Source organism: Squalius cephalus (assembly GCF_949319135.1).
Source record: "Squalius cephalus genome assembly, chromosome: 2".
Classification (NCBI taxonomy): Eukaryota; Metazoa; Chordata; class Actinopteri; order Cypriniformes; family Leuciscidae; genus Squalius; species Squalius cephalus.
Genome location: NC_137123.1, coordinates 46,397,735 through 46,421,350, shown reverse-complemented (window position 1 = coordinate 46,421,350; position 23,616 = coordinate 46,397,735). Strand labels below are relative to the sequence as shown.

General features: G+C 41.4%; 2 protein-coding genes and 1 long non-coding RNA gene across 7 annotated transcripts in view; 1 reads left to right on the top strand and 2 right to left on the bottom strand.

The window, feature by feature from the left end:
- Positions 1–23,616, bottom strand: part of LOC307153899 (uncharacterized protein) — a 226,227-nt gene that overhangs the window by 60,448 nt on the left and 142,163 nt on the right. The window lies entirely within an intron of this gene.
- Positions 1–23,616, bottom strand: part of map9 (microtubule-associated protein 9) — a 56,499-nt gene that overhangs the window by 23,724 nt on the left and 9,159 nt on the right. For 3 of the 5 annotated variants that reach the window (XM_079863588.1, XM_079863589.1, XM_079863592.1), the window contains exons 9-12: positions 21,203–21,359; positions 20,993–21,082; positions 20,430–20,591; positions 14,956–15,101 (exon numbers count right to left, since the gene is read on the bottom strand). In XM_079863588.1, the coding sequence (XP_079719714.1) occupies positions 14,956–15,101; positions 20,430–20,591; positions 20,993–21,082; positions 21,203–21,359 (555 nt within the window). The remainder of the gene's footprint in view (positions 1–14,955; positions 15,102–20,429; positions 20,592–20,992; positions 21,083–21,202; positions 21,360–23,616) is intronic. The other 2 variants (XM_079863590.1, XM_079863591.1) reach the window with 1 other exon arrangement.
- On the top strand, positions 7,869–8,384 carry LOC307154033. The gene is made up of 3 exons (XR_013820257.1): positions 7,869–7,896; positions 7,976–8,103; positions 8,226–8,384. It is a non-coding gene; the product is annotated as an uncharacterized lncRNA (long non-coding RNA).

The following is a 23,616-nucleotide window of genomic DNA, read 5'->3' as shown; positions in this document are numbered from 1 at the left end:
GTGTTGTGAATCAGACGAGGACACGGGCGTTTGTGTTGTGAATCAGACGAGGACACGGGTGTTTGTGTTGTGAACCATCCTAGTTTCGCACCGCATCTGACTGAACATCCAGGTAACGTTACCATGCATGCAATAATTCACCACTTCGAAAGAAATACAAATGAGGAGTAATTCACTATTGAGTTCGCCAACTAACTAACGTTAGATATTTTGTGTGAAATGAATTTCAAGCTCCGGTCCGGTGGTAGCTAGCCTTATAGACGGAAGAGTGATTCATGCTGTTCTGGATTAGTGGGAGTGGCTTGCGCAGCTGTGCAATGTGGTGCATTGTGGGAGTTGTTGTCTTTCATACAAATGCGTCCTGAAGTTTCTTTCTTTCTTTCCTCGGTCAAGAAGGCACCAAATTCAAAATTTATTTTACATTTCGACTACATATATGACCCACTTTCAATAAAGATCAATGTTCCCATGGGTGAAGTGTCCCTTTAAGTAACACTTAAGGTTTTTTTTTCTGCAACACCCTTAGGTTTAAGGGAAACATAAGGGAGAACTTAAAGGAAAATTACACTTAAGGTGCTTTATGCAACCAGGCACTGATCTATTTTATTCCTAGCCCTGCCAAGTCCCTTAAATCAGCTGAACTTGGTTTCTTGTCCATCCCTCGTTTTCGGTTGTCCACTGTAGGTGTAAGGTCATTTAATGTTAATGCTCCTACATTATGGAATTCTCTACCCCTTACACTTCGTAATACCTCATCTGTGGCTACCTTCAAGACTCAGCTAAAATAATATCTATTTAACATGTATTTTGGATAATGTGGCTATATCTGTCCTTATGTGTTTGCAATGTGTGTGTGGGCTTGTAAATATATTGTAATGTACAATGCAAAGCGACCTTGAGCTACGGAAAGGCGCTATATAAATAACACTTCTTCTTCTTCCTTCCCCCGGAGGAGGGATAGGTGGAGAATCTTCAGTTTCATTTAAAGCCCACATTCTCAATAAAAGAACAAGTTCCTCAACCACTGGGCCATACTAGGTCTGTGCTGGCAGTGAGCGACGCTCCGCTTCCTCACTCTTAGCCACACCCTCATTCGCCATGGGCAGGGAGTCCGCATTTTGAGGATGCACTGCCTCCTCACACCTCCCTACCCAGTCCCACAGGGGACCCACGGAGCCAGGTAAGTGCATCACATTCACCGTCCCAACTCCGGGACGCTCTGCCTTTCAGGGTTGGGCCCCAGCACTCCTACAGAAATACTACAGAAACTGAATAAAGTACACTGGGTAGTATTTTAGTCCTGACTAAATTAAATGCATAGGATATTAATCCTGATTCCTTAAAATTAAATCTATCTTTTGTTGTTTTGACAACAAAATTAATGACAGACGTGGCTGCTGTCGCTTTAAGAGCTTGTGCACGGATCCTGTGTTCATCATACTGTCACATGCGTTTTATGCTTATTTAAGACATAACCGACTGTGTTTAGAGGATACTCACCAAGACCAAAATTTTGACATAATTTTGCGTGTTTTTGACTGTTAAAGTGATGTAATCCGCGAAAAAGAACTTTTGTTACTCGCAAGCTGTTTGTGAGGCGGCTTTACTCTATGTACAGTACCAGTCAAAAGTTTGGAAACATTACTATTTTTAATGTTTTTGAAAGAAGAATGCTCATCAAGCCTGCAGTTAAAAAAAAAAAAAAAAAAAAAAAAAAAAACAGTAATATTATGAAATATTATTACAATTTAAAATAATGGTTCTCTTTTTTAATATATTTTAAAATGTAATTTATTTTTGTGATGCAAAGCTGAATTTTCATCAGCAAGTACTCCAGTCTTTGGTGTCTTATGATCCTTCAGAAATCATTCTTATGTGATGATTTGATACTCAGTTATTATCAATGATGGAAACAGTTGTGCTGTTTAATATATTTTTTTGGAATACTTTTTTCAGGATTCATTGATGAGTAAAACATTAACAGCATTTATTAATAAAAAACAGCATTTATTCAAAATAAAAACATTTCTAACAATATAAATCGTTACCCTCACCTTTTATCAATTTAACACATCCTTGTTGAATTAAAGTACTAATTTCTTAAAAAAAAATAGTTATTGTTCCCAAACTTTTGAACGGTAGTGCATATTGTTACAAAAGATTTCTATTCTAAATAAATACAGTTCTTTTTAACTTTTTATTCATCAAATAATCCTGAAAAAAGTATCTCAGGTTATAAAAAAAATATTAAGCAGCACAACTGTTTCCAACATTGATCATAAATCAGCATATTAGAATGATTTCTGAAGGATCATAAGACACCAAAGACTGGAGTACTTGCTGATGAAAATTCAGCTTAGCATCACAAAAATAAATTACATTTTAAAGTATATTAAAAAAGAGAACCATTATTTTAAATTGTAATAATATTTCATAATATTACTGTTTTTTTTTTGTTTTTGTTTTTTTTTAACTGCAGGCTTGATGAGCATAAGAGACTTCTTTCAAAAACATTAAAAATAGTAATGTTTCCAAACTTTTGACTGGTACTGTATGTGTGCAGAGAAAAACATCTCTCACAGAGCGCACGAGTACTGAATAGTTTAAAATCGCTTGAATGTTTAAACTGGCAATACTTAAAAAGACATCCAAATGGTAAACTGTAGTCACGATGCAATGCTGGCCCGATTGTGCAAGTGAATATTCCGTCATGTCCCGACTCCCGAAACACGAGAGTATAGTATCAGTGCCCTTGACGCTTGCCTTGTGCGACCCATGAGAGAGAGAAGACGCAGCACCGCTGAATCACTCACATTGTTTGTGAAATTGCGTCTCACAGAAAGTTTTAAAATGATTGAATTGATTTTATTAGCTGTGGGTGGGTTGCACCAACAATGATTAATATTAAATCTAGATTAAATCAAGGTTTATCTAATAATTCTGTTGCACCCCGCACTTTAAATCTTGTTTAAAAATAAGCAGCTCTTTACATTTAATCATTTTGATCCTGGATTTAATTCATATTTAAGATAGATTAACTTTAATCCTGTTGCACCATAACTTTAAACTCATATTTAAATCTCAACTAGGGATAAACTGACAGGTGATGAGGTTTAAATAAAATAAAGTGCACCTACAATAAAAATATTTGGCTGTTTGAACAAAGACAGAAACAGTGGGTGTGTCGTTAGGTCTCAGAGACGTGTTTATTACAAATAAACATGAGAAAATAAAGCGCATTGAGCCAGCAGAGTGGGAGAGGGTCGTGGCGGCCCGTAAACTTAGTTTTAAAGAAAGTGCAAAAGAACGCGCCGAATTGTATTGACTCCGCCCCTCGATGACTGCTGCCCATAGACTGTAAAAAAATATGGACGTAGTGTCCGTGACGTCACCCGTAGGTTTCTGAAGAGCATTTTTGAAGCCTAAAGTGGGCGGAGCCGTCCGACGCCATCTTGGCCTTGCGTCACTCCCGGATAACAGAAAATAGGCAAACAGGCGGGGCGTGAGTGGAGCCAGAGAATGTCTAATAGGAAGAGAATTGGCACTCTCTGCTTACTTCCGGTTTCTGGACTGGCTGCAGTAACACGTCTCTGTCCATGCGGGGGCGCTCGCAGGCGAGTGCAGAATGAATGGAGGTCTATGGCGAAAAACCCTCAAAATCCACTTTTCTCAGGATATAATTTTTTGTCTAGTAATTTGAATGTTGTATTCGAAAGGAGATGCAAAGAAATTACACATTGCTGGGTGTTAGATTTTTTAGAGTCACTTATTTGGTTTAAAAAGTCTTTTAAAATGTCAATGACGTCAGAATGCTGACGTCATTAGCAGAATGCTAGCGTGTTATGGGCAATAACAACTCAACCTGTAAGAAATCGAAAAGAAATAAGAACTCGTTCATTCAACTTTCGACCTATAACCCATGTTGAACTTGCAAAACCTACAATAAAATCTGAGATTTCTCAACGGCAATCGGGTGAAAGAGACACATTTAGCCGTCTAGCCCCATAGACTCCCATTCAGTCTGCACTCGCCCCGCGATCACCTCCAGTGGAATTCTAATGGAACTGCAACCAACCATCTATACAATGGGGCTAATAGGAAGTGCCAAGGCTCTCCGTAGACGGGCTCTGGTGGAGCTGAGGAGCCTGGCCATAGATATGAGCCTGGCTATCTGAAATCACCTAGCTCGACCTGATCGAGTTAGCTGATGATGTAAAGCCAATTAAAAGTTCCTGTTTTTGCCCTTCGAAATATTATAATAGTTAAAATACATGGCTACAAGTGAGACTGTGTATTACTTCGAGAGTGTTTGTGTGTGACAGTGATTTATGTGCATACATGTCAGTCACTCTTTCATGGTCCGTCAGCGCGGCATCGCTCAAGTTCGTAGAGAGCTTATTCAGTCCATTTTAAATTCTGATTTTGGCCGCCTCTCAAATGGGTTAAACCGTTAAACCATAGATATATTGCCTTTGAAGTGCAAGTAAATGCGTTAGAAAATCCGCGCTCATTCATGGATGTGCATTTATTGCACGGACGGAGAAAGCGCCGACGCCTGCATGATTTCATCTGACGGTACATAAGCATATTATAATCCATCTGTTCCGTGAGAGCAGAACGAACGAGCCTTTATTGACGTTTTAAATTTGAAAACCCCAAAAAGCAACGAAATTGTCAGACATCCATTAGTGCATGTTCACAGAGGAAAACAACTGAAATACAGCGCTGGTTGTTCTCTCAAACGATACTCGACGACAACGACTGAATCCAAAGACGTGGGCTTTGTACCCAAGTATTAAATTGTATGAAATAATCCCGAAAAAAAGCACAAACACTGCAGAGAAGGCAAGTTCAGCAGCAACATTTGCTGAGGTGAAGTGACGGCTAGTAACAGCAGACAAACGGCTAGCATTGACAGCGGCAATCCACCTGTCACTCAAGCGGCCAGTGGCCACACCCTTAAATTTAAATATTAATCAACTAAACGGATGAGTTATAAAATAATTCACCCCCCTCACAGTTGTTATGAAGGGCAAAATTAGCTGTATAGACCAAAGCCACAGAGAGAACCTGGCTGTAAACATGTTTTTTTCTGCTGTAAAGTTGGTAATTTTAACATGAGGGAGATACAGATTTGACTCACTTCTGCAGCCAGGCCAAGCGGCCAGTTAATGAATTGCAGTTTAACTCACTTCCGTGTTGGTTTCAAGAGAGAGACGGGGAGGTTGCCGCTTGCTGCTGCCTCACAAGATGACGACGCCATTTTATCTTCATGCGACCGAGACGGTAGGTTGAATTGCTGTTCTCTTTCTAAAATTAAATTGTAAATACACTTGTTAACATTTTTAGTAAAATATGGGGGTGAACACATTTAGAAATGATTAACTGCGCATTTTTTCAGGATTAAGGAAGCTCGTCAAGTTCATGAGATGCCTCTGCATCTCATGAACTTGACGAGCTTCCAATTAATCCTTACAGAAGAATGAAAGTTTCTCATGCCGATTTGATTTCCTTGATGAAGGTGATTTTACGTGTAAAATATTTTTTTTGGAATGTGCATACAATTTATTATATATATTTTCAGCTTCTTTCATTTTGGTTTGTTGACAGCCTCCATGAATGTAAGTTAACGTTAAGCATTCCCGCCTCCATTCGCGCCGAGGCCTGGTTTTACGACGAGCTTGGCACTGAAGTTGATGAGGAGGTCTGAAGCCAGCACAATCTGGGCTATTTTGTGCGCAGATGAGAGAATTCTTCAAATGGTAATTTTATATTTGTTTTGTGTGTATAAAAGTGTATTATACATGAACGCGTTACCAATTCCGTTTTTGTGACGCATGCGCATTATTAACAGCGTGTTTAACGTTAAGTGTCTTGTTGCGCGCAGTGCAAACAACAAATGCAGTCTTTATGTATCATTAGACTGAGGTGGGGAAGCGTTTAGTAACTTTTTATTCGCCCTTTGTTTTTATTGTGAATTACATATCTCTATTTTGCTTGTTCTCAACACTGAATATCATGTCGTCATATCTGCGTGAAGAGTCAAGACAAACTTACTACCATCAAGTTTTTTTTATGACTGTTAAATTCAAACATTGTGAAAGTGAGTTTAAGATAATCTGTAAATCAGTCTGTCTCTTCCAATTCAGTTTACAGGTATTTGCGCAAGCACTGGCAGAGCAAACAGGTACTTTAGCTTGAAATCGTTCTTTATAAATTCATACTGCATAATTTGGGATAAATTATGTCCTAACTATTTATCTGTCTGTAGTTTATTAATATGAATCTGTATCTTCTGTTCACATTATAAATATCATTAATAAATTATGGGTAAAATAAATTATAAACATGTCTTAAAATCTAATGTAGTACACCAAGTTCAATTTAAGATGCCTTGTTACTCAATTTACTCATTTAAATTATATAAATGTATTTAATAATCAGATTAAATGCATATTTAAACTGTTTCAGGCCTCCATGTGAACATTGCAACAGGTTTTGTGGCACTGGCTATTAACTTGAATAAGTGAATATTCAAGTGTGGATGTGTGAATATATGAATATAAATTATTTTACAATTTGACACCCATGCTTTATAGAAAGCTCTCAGCATAATAAAAATTAAGGGTAATCACAATTATTTTACCATATTTACAGCCCTAATTTAAATTGTATTTCATTACTGAATTTTGGAAATATTAGCCTCAACTGACACATTTTTTTCAAATTCTTTTTCAATAGATTTGGCCTAGACTAGTCAAGTGAAGAAGGCTCCTCATGAGATTGCAACAGAAATAAAGAAAGCAACAGAATGCTAAAGATGAATCCAGAATTGTGAGTGTCATTATATTTTATTCTTTGTGCGATACAAATTTTATTACATGACGAATGAACATGAAAAATTTAAACCTAACTGGGCAACCACACAGTGCCTTTGTTCAGACCTGGAATTTACATGTGTCTTGGGTGATTGATGTGTCTTGATTGTCATAATTCATGATGACGCATCAATCACTATAACAAAAAGTTAAAGGGTTAGTTGACCCAAAAGTGTAAAATTGTTGTAATTTCTCACCCTTTGTTTCATGAAAAGACTTTCGTTCATCTTCGAAACTCAAATGAATATATTTTAAATCTGAGCGATTTCTGTCCCTCCATTGACAGTCCACGCAATTACCATTTGGACGCTTCAAAAAGTTCATAAAGAGATCATAAAACTAACCCATATGAATTGAGCGGTTTAGTCCAAATTTTCAGAAGAGACTCGATCGCTTTGTGATGAGATTGAATTTAGACTTTTATTCACATATAAACATTAATCAACAAACATAAACAGAAGAAAAAGAAAATGTGGACTAAACTGCTTGGTTCATATGGATTAATTTTAAGATGAACTTTTTGAAGCATCAAAGTGGTAGTTGCGTAGCTGTCAGTGGAGGGACAGAAAGCTCTCAGATTTCATCAAAAAGATCTTCATTTTTGTTTCAAAGACGAAAGAAAGTCTTGCAGGTTTGGAACGACGTGAGGGTGAGTAAATTACAGAATAACATTTTTTGAGTGAAACTAACCCTTTAATAAAAGAACGTGGCCTAGACCTCATCAGAACAATCGAATCTCAATGCGTCTTGGGTGCGTTTACACCTGTACTTCGAGTTGTTCACTTGTGTGTCACCCAAGATGAATGTTAATGCCAGGTGTGAACGGCACTACTCTGTGACTACACAATTATCTGAATGGTTCCTGAGAGAGATATGGCTGTCGTCATGCTATGTAACTGTTTGGAGTTTTGTTTGTTTTGGTTAGAAGACCTCAGCTAAGTTCCTGAAAAGGCTTCTCCCTAGACCTTTAAGGACCTGATTGACTCTGCAGTGAAAGATGATGAAACTGATGATTCAGGTTAGACTATAGTTCAGAATAAGATTATCTATACGCGTTCATGCATTTTTTTGCTGAAGTTGTCGCATCTGTTATTTAGAATGGGGCAGCGATCTTGCATCGATTCGTCTCCTCCTTGATTTGATTCCACCATCACCACAAGGCTGCAAGAGACCTGGAAAGATGTCCTCATATCAAGCTGAACAACACCTTGTCGTCATAAAAAAGGTAAATTTGGACCTTTTGTCTGCCTAAAAATATTGCCATTTGGGTTGATTGTATTGTGGAAAACTAATATAAAGATGGCCAATTGGAGAGCTGACTTTGAGTGTTATTTTTGTCTTTAGCAGGGACCAGCATACAAGAACACCTTGACTGCATTGAAGAGACCACACAGCGTACCAGCTTGCTGCCGGTGATGCTGATATGGCAATAAACTCAAAGATTACTACTACTACCTGCTCGCCGATGGGACAAAGAGGAACTGCATTCATGCTACACAACTGTCGACAAGTAGTTTTCTGCAATCTTGTTCAAATCTACCTGTCATATTTGTTCATGTCTAGGCAAATTTGATGATTATTTGCGTTTTATTGACTTTTTTCCTTCTGTGCAACACCTTGTGAATGTGATCATTTGACCTTTACACATCTGGCATATGTTTTAAAGGAGCCATTTTGCCCATTTGTGAATAAACTTTGGATTTATACATCTGTCTGAAGACTCTTGATATATAATAGTGTAATTTTTTTTTGCACTGAACAGAATACTTTATTAATAACACTTATAATTATTAGGGGTGTAACGATACACAAAACTGACGGTTCGGTACACCCCACGGTTTTGACATCTCGGTTCGGTTCGATTCGGTTCGGTGGGGTGGGGGTTTTAGAAAGCTAAAATTGCTTCTTTTTTTTTTTACAGTGGTTTAATGAACAAATTCTGTCTTTGTCTTTAAATTAATTCAATTACAATTAAACTTTTTGCAAGGATAAAAAAAAAAAAAAGATCTGCTAATGCTGTAAACTATATAGGGATCCCACACATTACTATAACCTTAAAGGTTAACAGAGCCTAGACTTTTAGCCTAATTTCAGATACTTTTTATTTTTAGATATAATAATCAACACTCAACACATTGTATGAAAACATGCAAACTGCACATAAGGCAGTTTTCTTATTAACTTATGTTTTCTACTCTAATTTGTTATTGAAATATAAATATTTACACAGTTTTTATGACAGATATTTAAAACATAGGCTACATTAAATAATCAAGATATCAATCATTAACATGTTAAGTAAAATATATTATATCGAATATAGTGCATTTATTTAGTGCAAGAGTTCATTTAGGAACCAACAAGCTGTGGGCACTGAATGACTTGCCTGAGGTAAATATAAGGCTGTGTGATAAACTGAGACGTTTTATTGGCGTCTTTCCGCTGCTGAAACACTGATCGATTGATTACACAAGTTATGATGCCTTTCAGTAAGTATACTGTATCTTTTAACATACCTTCAGGTGTCCATTCATGTTTATTCTGTAACTGAGGAAGAGAAGATCGCGTTTACTCGCGCTCCGCGCTGCCGCTTTAAATGAGGAGCTAGTACAGTGATCTGTCACGCCACATCAAAGAGCGCCAAAACGGCATTTATTGTTTGAATTTCGTGATCAAATAGACAGAATTTGAAAGATTACACCTTGCTTATTATCGAAAGTAACAAAATACGGAGCTTGCTATTATAGGGTGTTAATGGTGGTTAGGCTATAACGCTGTATTTGTTGTGTACACATAAGACATGAGGTCCATTGAGCCGGGGCAGCAGGGGGCGGGGCGTCCTCGGTACGCCATGAGAGTATCGCGATACGTATCGTGGGTGGTGTATCGCGGTTTTTCGGTTCGGTTTGAATATCGTTACACCCCTAATAATTATAGTGTAATCCAATGGAATTAAATCAACACCAGGGGTGTTAAAACCCCATAGTGTAAAACTTAAACAACAATTGTAAGTCTAACACTTTACACTCGGAGTGTATTTTTTCTACACTGAAAGGTGCTATATTAACACTCTAAATTCAACACTACAAACGGTGTACTTTTTACTCTAGATAGATTGGGACCATATATGATCCGGAGTAGTGTTAAAATTAACACTTTAAGTGTTCATTTGACACTGCGTTTTTTACTGTGCAGGGTTTAATATTTTATTGAAGGTTCCCCGGCCGCCGCCATTGATTAGCGGACCCCCACCTGCTGTTAGCATTCCATTGACTCCCATTCATTTTGGCGTCACTTTGACAGCGAATAACTTTACATCTGAGGCGTTTAACGACTCCATTTGTCCATTTTTTATTTCTAAACAAACACGAAAATGTATAAAAGGCTCCATTACCTTGTAGCTTACGTTATGGCCCCGTAGAAGCAATTTTTGTAAAAATAGGCTAACGATTGCGTCATAACCTGCGACTCTCTGTCGCACAGTAGAGAAATTACCGTATGGACAGGAGGAGAAGCTCGCGGGCAATCGGGGAGACTTGGAGGCAAAATGACAAAGAAATTAATCAGAATACTTAGCGAAAGTTTATCCTGCTCCTAGCTCATGGACACCTCCTACTCACGATCTCTGTCTCTGCAAGTTTCGGAAGGGAATGATTCAGATTTCTCTTGGCAATAGAAGACAGATGGCCTGCTCACGTCACATCTACGTCGTCAAGCTCAGTTTGAGTCTGCACAGTACGCTCGACCCCCAGGAAGTCAGTGCTTCTAATTGACTTCACTTGTCTCCGTTGAAACCTATGGGGGTCGCTGTGTCCATTTCTTTTACTGTCTATGCTCCAGCCTGACAGTCTGATGCCGGAAGTGGGCGGGGTCAAAGTCTGATGCCGGAAGTGGACGGAGTTCATGTTTAACACGGTAGAACAAGGAAAAGAAGAAGAGAAGAAGCTAAAAATAAGTTATATCTTTGTTGGATACAACATACTTAACGTTACGCTTATACAAAACGGCTCTAAGTATTTTGTAAGTTAATATTCAACAATACTATTGATCTGTCATTGACACCATTATATGAGAACTGAACTGAGCTGGATGATAACATCACAGTTTTCTCCAGAATGGCTAACGTAACGTTATATAGATGAATTAACTGAATGAATAACTTTTTTACAACAGAAATGAATCAACACTGAACCTACTTAAGCTGGATTATGACACTATTTTGTTCTAGATCTGCCAAGACAAACTTTGTTGCATTATTTTCCTATGATCCGTGTAAAGCTGCTTTGAAACAATCTGTATTGTAAAAAGTGCTATATAAATAAAGGTGACTTGACTTAATAAATGTGACTAAGTGAGAATTGTGACGATGGCACTTGATCATGTATTGTTATTTTACAGTTGGATTGTATCACTTTGTTAGGTTACATATTTATGGTTTGTGATTTAATTTGTTGTTAAGCGTTGTATTTTATAGCATTTGTTACATTTTCTGACCATGAGAATTGCATTAATTGTATTTTATTTCACCTACAGAACCACATAATTCAGAGAGGTTCAGCGCTAACACCTTTGGAGCAATGCACAACATGCTGCAGAAATGTTCACTGCCCTTTTTGTGATAGCAGTATTTTTAAACGGGACAAATTGAATAATCACATTAAAATCCACTTTAAAAAGGCTGTTGTTCATGGAGGTATGAACATCTGGAGTTATTTTTTAATATACAGTGGCAATAGATATTATTTTACATTTATCCATTTGGCAGATGCTTTTATCCAAAGACTTGCATTGCATTTCAAGGTACACATATTTAATAGTAGTCCCTTTGGAATTAGATGGTTTGCTGCATGATTTAGACAAAATATTAAATTATCTTCATTAACGTCTAAAGGTTACACAAACAATCCACACTGAAACTTAAGCTAACAAAACACAAACAATTATATATTTCTGTATTTATATTTTGTTATAATAATATTTCATATCTATGAATGCATCCCATTAAACATGCAAACACATAGAATAAGTTTGAGTAGGGTTGGAGTTAAAGGAGATGAAAGGCGCCTCAGGATTAACTCCATTTGTATGGAGTTTTTATTTATTTGATTTATTTTTCACTTGAGAATTATTGTTAAATGTGTGCCTGCATAACTTTTATAAGATTTATTTTCTTTGATTTTATTTTATTATGTATAACTTATTTATTATTTAGTTCGATTTTGTATTTCTATTTAATTACTATTATTTATTTGGAGCAATTAAATCAAATGTTCAAACGCTCAACCTTTGTTTTCATATCATTATTTTTTAAGCTTTGTTCAATTTATATTGTTAATCATTTGACTCAACAAAACAAATGGATAAAGTATAATTTTAACTTTTAAAAAATTATTAACATTTGTTAATAGTAGTATATTGTATTTTGTTAATAGGACAAAACATAATTCTTATATTTTATCATATTTGAGATATTACATTTTCAATTAAATCGTTTAAATGCCTTGCCGCGCCCACTTCCGACATCAGACTTTGACCCCGCCCACTTCCGGCATCAGACTGTCAGGCTGGCGCTGTCGTCCTCACACTGCTATGACGTATGGTTCTGCAGTCAGACCTATCTCGCTGTAACCGGACGAGGCGCGCGCGCGCTGTTCGAATACTGAATGGAGAATGATTGACAGCCGCAGAGGAGGGAAGTTTTCGTAAACTTCAATGATGTAAATAGACTTCTGTCCCTCACATTAAGCTATGAAATAGGCTTCAGATGAATTTGTCTCCCAAACTGATGTGAAAAAAGCGGGAGGCGCTGAAAAGCGCGCTGTTTGCATCCCTGTACTTGGAAAGGAAGGAAAAATGGTCACATTTTCAGGTCGGAAAATCCGGAATTCCGGATTAATCCGGAAAAATCACATCCCTGAATACATGATCAACATTAAAAACAAGAACTCACTCAGGGTATGTTTTTGTATCGAAGAGAGTTTGAATCTTAAATCAATCTCCATGCAGTCTGTGTCTATATTTGGTCTTCATGCTAGTAAGTGCTAAATTCCCACTTTTAGAAAGGTATATTGTCGAGAACGGCAGTAATTGCGACACAACCAATCATATGCATGCTGCTTGTGTGGATGCAATCAGTTTTGACCGCGAAAGATGAGATAATTTGATTAGATGTCATGTATTTATGGCATTTTACCTGCTAGAAAGGCATGATCCGTTTTAATGTTATTTTAAGGTGGGGTAGAATTAAATGAATGGCAAAAATCAGTATTTTGTTAGCATACCCCCTCTGTCACCTCACGTACCCCAGGGATCGTAAAATATGGACGATCCGAAATTTTATGGGACAGGTGGCGACCCTACTGTTAAATGCTCTGGCGAGGAGATAAACAATGGCGGACTGTGTACAGCTCACTCAGGGCGGGTCTGCTAATAGGGCAGAGTCACAGTCGAGGGCAGCGCCTAAGCATTTGTGATGTCACATATGCAAGAATCTGCAAATGGCTTGTTCTGAGACACTGCTTATGATTTATGGGGATTAAAAAAAGAGAAGTGAGTGGATTTTTACCATTATAGGGTGGTTGTGTAATGTGTACACAAACTGCTGACACACATCTATCTATAAATTACAGAAACGTCTGTCCGTCTTTCTGTCTGTGTGTGTGTCTGTTATTCACATATCTCTCGAACCGTTAGTCCGATGGATTTCAAACTTGACAGGTATCTTGCTACGGGCACGAGTAAGTGCAGTGCCAAGATTGACATTGTTTGGATGAGAAATGCAAAAGATATTGTTAAAAATACCAGTAAAAGAAGCACTTAGAAGGTTGTGGTTTAAAAATGAACATTCTGATATAAACACTCTGTCAGCTAAACTGTTTACTTCTGAACATTATATTTTATTCACGGCCATCATTTGTAGTAACCTATTCACAAACTGTTTGCTCAAGCGTAGCATTTTTTCGGAGTTCACTGTGTAGCCTGCTCCCTGAAATCTGTAAGTCACCTACATCGTTTACTTCTGTATATTATATCTATCTATACATTACGGGAACGTCTTTCTGTGTGTGTGTGTGTGTGTGTGTGTGTGTGTGTGTTATTCGCATATCTCTCGAATCGTTATTCCTATGGATTTCAAACTTAACAGGTGTCTCGCTATGGGCATGAGTAAGTGCAGTGCCAAGTTTGACATTGTTTGGATTAGAAATGCAAAAAATATTGGTAAATATATATCGGTAAAAGAAGCACACTCTGGCTTTTGACCCTCACAGAGAGGGTCGAAGAAAGCAGTGGAGCTTAAGTAGCTTGGAGTTCACTGTGTAGCCTGCTCCCTGAATCGTGTAGTTCAATGTTCCACATTTATTGTATGTCATTCTGTCAGTATCAGTATTTGCTTTCTACCATGCACAAATAAAAATGTCACTGAACTTTTGCTGTGTAATTGTAACAATGAGCACTTCAAATACACCAAACCAACAATTACTAAAAACACACACAAAAACTAATTTTGTACGGGCACTTTGCACTGCTCCCTGAATCGACGCGCTTATTCATTTGTGGATGTTAACTGAATCTGTAAGTCAGCTATGCTGTTTACTTCTGAATATTATATTTCATTCTGGTGCACTTAACGTTATCGCTACTGTGTAATAGTAGCCTATGCTATTCACCAGCTAAACATATTCTATTCAATGCGTTCACAGTCTCTTTCACGGGCATCATTTGTAGTTGCCCATAGCGTTTTCTCGGAGTTCACTGTGTGCTTTCTACCATGCACAAATAAAAATGTCACTGAACTTTTGCTGTGCAATTGTAACAATGAGCACTCAAACACACCAAACCAACAATTACTAAAAACACACACAAAAACTGATTTTGCACGGGCATTTTGCACTACTTTATGTTAAAATGTATAACAGGTATAATACATTTTCTATAGTGTATTAATCAATACATAATTGCATAATAACTTCAGCATGATCAAATTGCATAATAACTTCAGCATGATCAAATGTGAGCTATTTAACAAGATAAAAGGAATAAATTAGATTATCATATGTAATTTAAATGTCTTTCTTACCATTCAGTGAAAGCAGAGGTGCAGTCCTTTTTTCTTTCCTCTTTCTCTCTGACCTGCTTTAGTTTTTCTTTTCTCTCAGTCTGCTTCTTTTCCTTTATCCTGTCTTTAAGGATACTGTCATGCTCCTCTTTCCACTTCTCAAAAACCTGTTTTTGTAAATAGATTGTGATATCTTTATGTGAATAATAGTACTAAAATTGTATTTAGTAGTATATACTGCTGGGTATCATTTCGCTCTCTCTCTCATTTTTATTTACCTTTATTTAATAATGTTTCATTTTTAGTCATGAGCTGTGTCAAATGGATTTTTAAAACTACAAATATTCCATGATCTCCCAATAAATATTATGAAGTCACCAAAGCTGCAAGCATTTATAAAACAATTAGCTAAATTAATATAGCCTCTAAGGTAAGTACAGTACATCACAAAGCAGGATATGTCAACTTCCTATTATTTCAGGACAGATACTGCTTTCTACACACACCTGAATAACTAATGATAAGAGTAAAGCCTTCAGACCCCGAAACGTCTCGGTTACGTATGGTAACCCTCGTTCCCTGAAGGAGGGAATGGATACGTACGTTATGACTGACAAATAGGAATCTCGAGACCTAGAGAGGCCAATATACTTCGAGTGAAACTAAACGAGCCAATTCACATTGCTGTGCAATCATTTGCATCAGCTGCTCAGCCACGCACCGTGGGTATATAATGAGCAGAAGGTGCGATTGCACTTCAGTTTTTTACTGAGGAGCTGAGCCGATGAGCTGGCTGCCCCGGTGGGTCACAGCAGATGTATGAACGTCGTGAACGACGAATAGGAATCCCTACCAAAGCGCCTACCAAAGATATACACATATGGGATCCCCGCAGGGTCACACATATGGGACCCAGCCTAGACCCGGTTCTCAAGGATTCAACGGATAAAGGCCTGGCACCAGACGCTCCGCCATGTCCGGACCAAGGGTGTTGGAGGACCCAACAGGTTTTTTCACTCTGGAGCAATAAGGGTGCACAGTAGGGCGCAGCAAGCCGACAGAGCCGGGCCTCTCAGTGCTTCTACCCATTTAGGGTGAGAACATGGGAGGAGACCGGCTCTACACATAGGTTATAATATCTAGCGAACGTGTTAGGTGTCGCCCAGCCCGCAGCTCTACAGATATCTGTTAGGGAGGAGCCACGTCCCAGCACCCAGGAGGATGTAGCACCTCTTGTGGAGTGAGCATGCAACCTGAGCGGGCAGGGCACACCTTGTGCTTGGTAAGCCAAGGCGATGGCATCCACTATCCAGTGGGCCATCCTCTGCTTGGAGGCAGCCTTTCCCTTCTGCTGGCCTCCGTAACAGACAAAGAGCTGGATTGAGGTCCTGAGACTTTGAGTTCTGTCCACGTACAAATGCAGAACGTGAACGGGACAGAGCAAAGCCAGGGCTGGGTCTTCATCCTCCAGGTGCAGCGTTTGCAGGTTCACCACCTGGTCCCTGAAGGGAGTGGTAGGAACCTTGGGCACATAGCCAGGCCGGGTTCTCAGAACAACATGGTTGTCACCCGGCCCAAACTCTAGGCACAATTTGTCACCCGAAAATGCCTGCAGGTGTTAAGTACCTCTGGGGGTAAGTCACCTAGAACCTCCGCTACCCGTCCAGGGACCACACATGAGTTTCCAGAGGTCCAGACACGGGTGCCATGGGGTGCCCCGTCTCTGAGTCAGAAGGTTCTTCCTCAGAGGAATGGACCAGGGAGGGACTGTCATGTGGAGCATGAGTTCTGGGAACCAGGTCCGGATGGGCCAATAGGGAGCCACCAGAATGACCTGCTCCTCGTCCTCCCTGACTTTGCACAGGGTCTGTGCAAGTAGGCTCACTGGGGGAAACGCATATTTGTGGAGGCCCTGGGGCCAGCTGTGTGCCAGTACGTCCGTGCCGAGTGTTCTCTCGGTCAGGGAGTAAAACAGCTGGCAGTGGGAGGTCTCTGAGGAGGCAAACAGGTCTACCTGAGCCTCCCCGAACTCTCTCCAGATCAGCTGAACCACCTGGGGGTGGAGTCGCCATTCTCCTGGGAGCACAGCTTATGACAGCTCGTCGACCATACGGTTGAGCACACCAGGGACAAACATGGCACGAAGCGACCTCAGATGCTTCTGACTCCAGAGGAGGAGATGGCGGGCGAGTTACGACATGCGACGGGAGCGTAGACCACCTTGTCGGTTGATGTATGCAACGGTGTTGTCCGTACGGACCAGCACGTCACTGCCCAGTAGCGGCCTTTTCAAGCGGCTCAGAGCGAGACGTACTGTTAGCAACTCGAGGCAGTTGATGTGCCAATGCAGTTGGGGGCCCGTCCACACCCCTGAGACTGCATGCCCGATGTACGTGGCACCCCAGCCGGTGGCAGAAGCATCTGTGAACACCACAGCATGCCTGGACACCTGTTCCAAGGGCACTCCTGCCGACAGGAATGAGGGGTCTGACAACGGGCTGAAGATCTGGCGGCACGCCAGTGTGATTGACACCCGGTGAGAGTCGTGATGCCACGTCCATCTCGGGACTTGGCCGTGAAACCAGTGCTGAAGCGGTCTCATATGGAGCAGCCCAAGCGGAGTTACCGCTGCTGCTGCTGCCGCTGCCATATGCCCCAGGAGTCTCTGAAAGAATTTCAGTGGGACCGCCGTCCTGCCTTTGAACGCGTTCAAGCAGTTCAGCACCGACTGAGCACGTTCCTCTGTGAGGCGCACTGTCTGTGTGACCGAATCCAACTCCATACCAAGAAAAGACATCCTCTGCACGGGGGAGAGTTTGCTCTTTTCCCAGTTGACCTGAAGGCCCAACTGGCTGAGGTGCCTGAGCACGAGGTCCCTGTGTTCGTATAACTGATCTCAAGAGTGTGCTAGTATGAGCCAGTCGTCGAGATAGTTGAGGATTCGAACGCCCTGTTCACTCATGGGAACAAGGGCCCTCTCCGTGACTTTCATGAAGACACAGGGAGACAGGGACAGCCTGAAGGGCAGGACCTTGTAATGATATGCTCAACCCTCGAACGCAAAGTGCAGAAAAGACCTGTGTCGAGGAAGAATCGAGACATGAAAGTATGCGTTCATCAGATCAATCGCTGCAAACCAATCTCGAGGACAGATGCATTCGAAAATGCGTTTCTGCGTGAGCATTTTGAACGTTAGCTTGTGAAGAATCCGATTCAAAACTCGCAGGTCCAAGATCGGTCATAACCCACCGCCTTTCTTGGGTACAATGAAGTAGGGACTGTAGTACCCTGACCTCATATCAGCTGGAGGGACTGGCTCTATCGCGTCCTTCACCAGTCGGACTGTGATCTCCGCCCGCAAGACATGGGCATTGGCTGCTCTCGCTGTAGTGGAGTGGATGCCCCGAAACTTGGGGGGACTTCGGGCGAACTGAATCGCATAGCCGAGCCTGATGGTCCGAATGAACCAGCGAGACGGACTGGGGAGCACTAACCAGGCTCACAGAGACCGTACAAGCGGGACCAGAGGGACCGTAGGCATACCCGCAGAGGGGCAGCGAGGTGGAACGCAGGGACGCGGCTCGGGAGGCTTTCTCTGGGAGACGGTCCGTAGCGAGGTCTGAGTGTGCTGTCCAACACCTGGTTCCACGGGGCAGGAGGCGCAGGAGGAGGCTTGGTTGCGTTCTTGAACTGCTCGCTGCTGCCCGCTGGCGATAGAAGAGGTGGATGAGAGTGGTGATGATTCTCTCCTCCCACTGCACTCCAGGCCCTCTTCAGACCCAGGGATAGAGGAACTGTTCTTTTTTATTTTTATTTTTTAGAATTTGGGTACCACTCTGACTCCAGTGGTGGAACAGAATTTTGACTCAAAAGATTAATTTCCCGGCCCTCCACCGGGAGAGAGCAGTTCCACCCATCTCCACCCGTCTCAGGAGTGATTGTTTCACTGAGCAGGCTGTGTCTGAGTTTTGTTTTTTGTTTTTTTTGCAGGGGATGACACTCCTGGCGACGAGTAGACTAAGGGGTGGCCCACGAGGCACTCTGGTGGTACGTCGGGGGAAGCGCTTCAGTCTGCTGCTGACTGCAGGGGACTGCTGGGCCACTCCTCAACAGTGTCGCTGAAAAGGCCACCTTGTGAGATGGGAGAATCGAGAAAGCGTACTTTGACGACCTCTCGCACCTCTGTAAGGACAGCCAGGGGCACATCTGGACCACCAAGGTGGACATCGTCTGACCGAGGGCCTGCCGTGTGACTTGATCAAGGTCAGTCGACAAGTGCAGCTCAACCCCGGCTCAGTGGAATAAGAGTGCCTTGGCCTCACATGCAGGGCGGAGGTGGCCTGCCAGAGGCACAGCCACCCCACCCTCGAGGGTAGTGAGAGAGGTGAAAACTTTTATAAAGAATTTGGCACTTTTGGTGATCCATATTTTGGCACCAATATAGCTCCATACAGCTAAGTTTTGAATGCACATCTGAGAAAGACCCGGGAAAGCATGGCTGTCAGGTCTGAATCTGATTCAACATAAGCACACACACACTATTACAGTGGGAACTCAGCATCGTCCTCATTTCCAGAGAGAAACAGCCACTCTCTCCAAAGCAACAATCGACATATGCCCTCAGCTGGAACCCTGAATGAAACGCTAGGTTCCTCCATTTTTTTTTTTTTAAAGCTGAAGTGCAATCGCATCTTCTGCTCATTATATACCTGCGCTGTGTGGCTGAGCAGCTGATGCAAATGTCTGCACACCAATGTGCATTGGCTCGTTTAGTTTAACTCGAAGTAGAATTGGCCTCTCTAGCGAGATTCCTATACAGACAGCCCAGACATCAGAAAAACAAACAAAAAACAGACATGACGGACAGTTCTGAAAGAGGCTAAAATGCTGGATCGTTATGATGTCCTTGACGGGCATGTTGGCAAAGCGATGCTAATTGAAGGGACATTCCAAATGAAAGTGAGCAACTGAATACCTCCACAAAGGTCCCTTTCACAAGACTATTAGCAAAGGGTTCACAAGGCTGCTGCACAGTCTACTGGCCAGTACAGCAAACCACATTCACACACATAAACTATACAAGAGAAATGTGATGCATTTCATGTATTTGAGCTACAGTATGAATATTTCTTTAGTGTGACAAAATATAGTTTCTTTTCTCAAACCATTATTATATTCTAACAACTTTGACTGGGTTGAGCAACTGTCAGTCTGGGCACATCAGTGCCACCTTGGACTTTATGTGGACTGGAGTGTATTTTTCTAACATATTTTTCTCTTTCTCGAAATGCTTACTATTAATATGAAAGCAAAGAGTTTTTTTAATCTTTTTTTTTAACCATAAAGTATGGCTGTTTGAAAATATAGTTTTGGTGTCTTGCACACCTAATTTGTGCATATTTGTGGATAATTTACAAACAAATGTCTAGGTTTACAAGGTTTACAATATTTCAAATAAACCAAATTTTTTATAATTGCCAATGAAAAATACTGACCTGTTTTGCAGTTTCCTTTTTTTCTTGATTTTTATCCATTTCCATTTGTTGTTGATGGATTGACTTCTGTTTTTCTTGGACTATCTTTCTGATGACTTCAGATTTTTTCTCTTTCCAGGCATCATAAGAGGCCTTTGCATCTGCAATTTTAGCAACCTTTTCCTCGAAGGGAAATTACAATAAATAAATCATAACATGACTGTGGTGACTTTAGAATTCAATTAATTTATTGCAGAAGAAATGTGCATTGAACATTTTCTGGTGCGTCCGAAATCGCATACTGTCTGAATAGTTACTACATTTGAAGTTGAACTTCATGATGATTAAAAAAGTAAGTTCTATGAATGTATGTTGTTACTTTCATGTGACCTACAAGCGTCAGTTGCGTCGCTTCACTGCCTTTCAATAATCCTCTCCCAAGACCTCGTGGGAAAGTAAAGCCTTCATCGAATGTGCACTTCAGTTTCTCGGCAGATTCTCAGGTTCTTTTGGCGCACTGTTTTTTGCATACTATAGTAGGGAAGTATTCGATTTCGGACGCAACGTTGGTTTATGTTAATTACCTCTTGCATTTTCTCCTCTTTCAATTTCTCTTCCTGCTTTTTTGCCCTCCTTGTTATTTTTAAAGTTTCTTCTTTCTTTTTTAGCCATTCCTGTTAAGAAAATGTTTTTCCCAAATTTAAATAAAAACATTTAATAATAATAAAAAAATCATTAGTCAGCCTCTAGCTGTAACTAATTATTATGATGTTTTAGTAAATGATTAGTCTAACCTGGTAAACTGCAGCTCTTAGTGAATCTGCTGCTTCTGGAACCTGTTGGATTTCCTGTGTCCTCTGATCCAAAATCTTCAATGTTCCCAGGTATTTAGACTCCACTATATATGAGCTTTTGCACTTTCTGGAACTGGACGACCGGGAGCTTGAAGGTCTAACGTCCCAAAAGATATTCTTCTTTGAGTTTTCAATGTTTGGTGCATTTAAGTAACGCTCTTTAGCACTCTTTAGGTGCACCAAGTAATTGTTTCTTCATTATAATATATATATATATATATATATATATAAAAAATAACATATATGAATAAAGGAAGCAAGGTAGGAAAAAAATAGCATGAGAAAATAATTAACAGAAGTGTTGAGGTGGTGAGACTTCCATGTGGCTTGGTATCAATAAAGTATGTTAATGTAAATGATAATATCCATAAATCCATGTAATATCTTCAGTTCCCTATCAGTCAGTCACGTTCAACATTAACGTCAGTGACTGACAAATTGGGATTCTCGCCTGAGAGCCCAATTCACATTCAAGTGGTAACAGTACAAGCCAATGCACATTGGCGAGTGAGATTTGCATCGCAAGCCGCACCCCCGTTTCCGGGTATATAAGGCAGTGTGCAAATACTCACATTAAGCTTTCGCTTCAAAGCCGGGCAGACATTTGTCTTCACTCTGCTCTCAATCGTTGTTCAGTGTCTACAGAACAAGAGGGAAGCTGTTTGTGTTTGTTAGTGTGACAGCGTGTTCCAGCAGAGGTCACGTTGCTGAGTGAGTGCACAGTCAATTGCAGCGGCTGTTTCCCGGGCCCTAAAAGAGTGTGAAAACGCAGGTGTGACGTTACGTCTTTTTAAAGATGTCCTTCCACCCGCGTGTTTCTGGATGCGGTCATTTCCTGGCCCCGTCTGACAGCCATGATCTCTGCTTCACGTGTCTGGGCTGTAAGCACGCTGAGGTGGCATTTCTCATGCTGGGCCTTGTCATGGGAGGTCCCAGCATCTGCATTGGAGGGCGGTCTAGAGTCCTCTGGGGATGAAGGTTCAGCTGCGTTGCCCCCTTCAGAGAGAGTAGCGTTGTTGGAGGCTGGCGCGAACATTGGGCTTGAGCGGAACCCTCCCCCTGGACGATTGGTTCCTCGGGGTTGGGCATGCTGAACAGCAGCGTCCATTTTATTTAGCCAAGGCTTACAGTGCCACTGGACAGGCCACCTCTGCCCTGCACACCATGGCCCTCCTTTAAGTATCCCAGGCCAAGGCACTAAAAGAGCTTCACAAGGGTAGTTCTGACCCAGGGTTGATGCAGGAGCTGCCCTACGGGCGACAAAAGTCCCTAAGCAGTCCCTTAGGCAGACGATGTCCATGCTAGTGGTCAAGGAACGTCATCTCTGGCTGAACCTGGCCGAGATGAAGGAAGTCGACAAGGTTCGCTTTCTCGACTCCCCCATCTCCCAGGCCGGCCTCTTCGGCACCTAGTACAAAGTTCAACAGCGTCCAGTTTACTTAAGTGGTAGATAAGGATGCTCCTGTCCTGCGTGCAGAAATCGCAATCCTATTGGCGAAGGACGCGATAGAGCCGGTCCCTCCAGCCGACATGAAGTCAGGATTTTACAGCCCATACTTCATTGTGACCAAGAAAGGCGGTGGGTTACGACCGATATTGGATCTGCGCTTCTTGAATCAGGCCCTTCACAAACTACCGTTCAAGATGCTGAGGCAGAACACAATGCATTCGCAGCCAAGATCGGTTTGCATCCTGCAAGAACGTGTAATTTCATGTCTCGATCCTACCTCGACACAGACTGTTTCTGCGCTTTGCGTTCGAGGGATGGGCATACCAGAACAAGGTCCTCCCCTTCGGTCTGTCCTTGTCACCCCGCCTCTTTACGAAGATAGCTGAGGCTTCCCCTAGTACAAATATCCAGGCATGTTGTTGTCTTAACCGATTCCTCCAGCACGGACTGGGGTGCTGCATGCGACGGGTAAGCAGCCTCGGGCTCCTGGACAGGACCGCACCTGCAGTGGCATATCAATTGCCTTGAGTTGCTAGCAGTACAACTTGCCCTGAGCCGGTTTCCGCCATCGCTGCGGGGCAAGTATGTGCTGGTCCGGACAGACAACACTTCTGTACTGGCCTACCCGAACCTGGTTCCCAGAACTCATGCTCCTCTCGACAGCCCCTCCCTGGCGGATTCCCCTGAGGAAGGACCTGTTTTCTATGGGACGGGGCACCATCTGGCACCCGAGTCCAGACCTCTGGAATCTCCATGTGTGGTCTCTGGACTAGGACTGGGTATCGAGTTCTATACTTTTTAGGCACCGACTGAATTGCCTCATACCATCGAGTACCAAAAAATTTCTTGTCGTTCGATACCAAAATTCGCTCTGATTGGTTTTAGGTCTATCCAATTGCGCCTA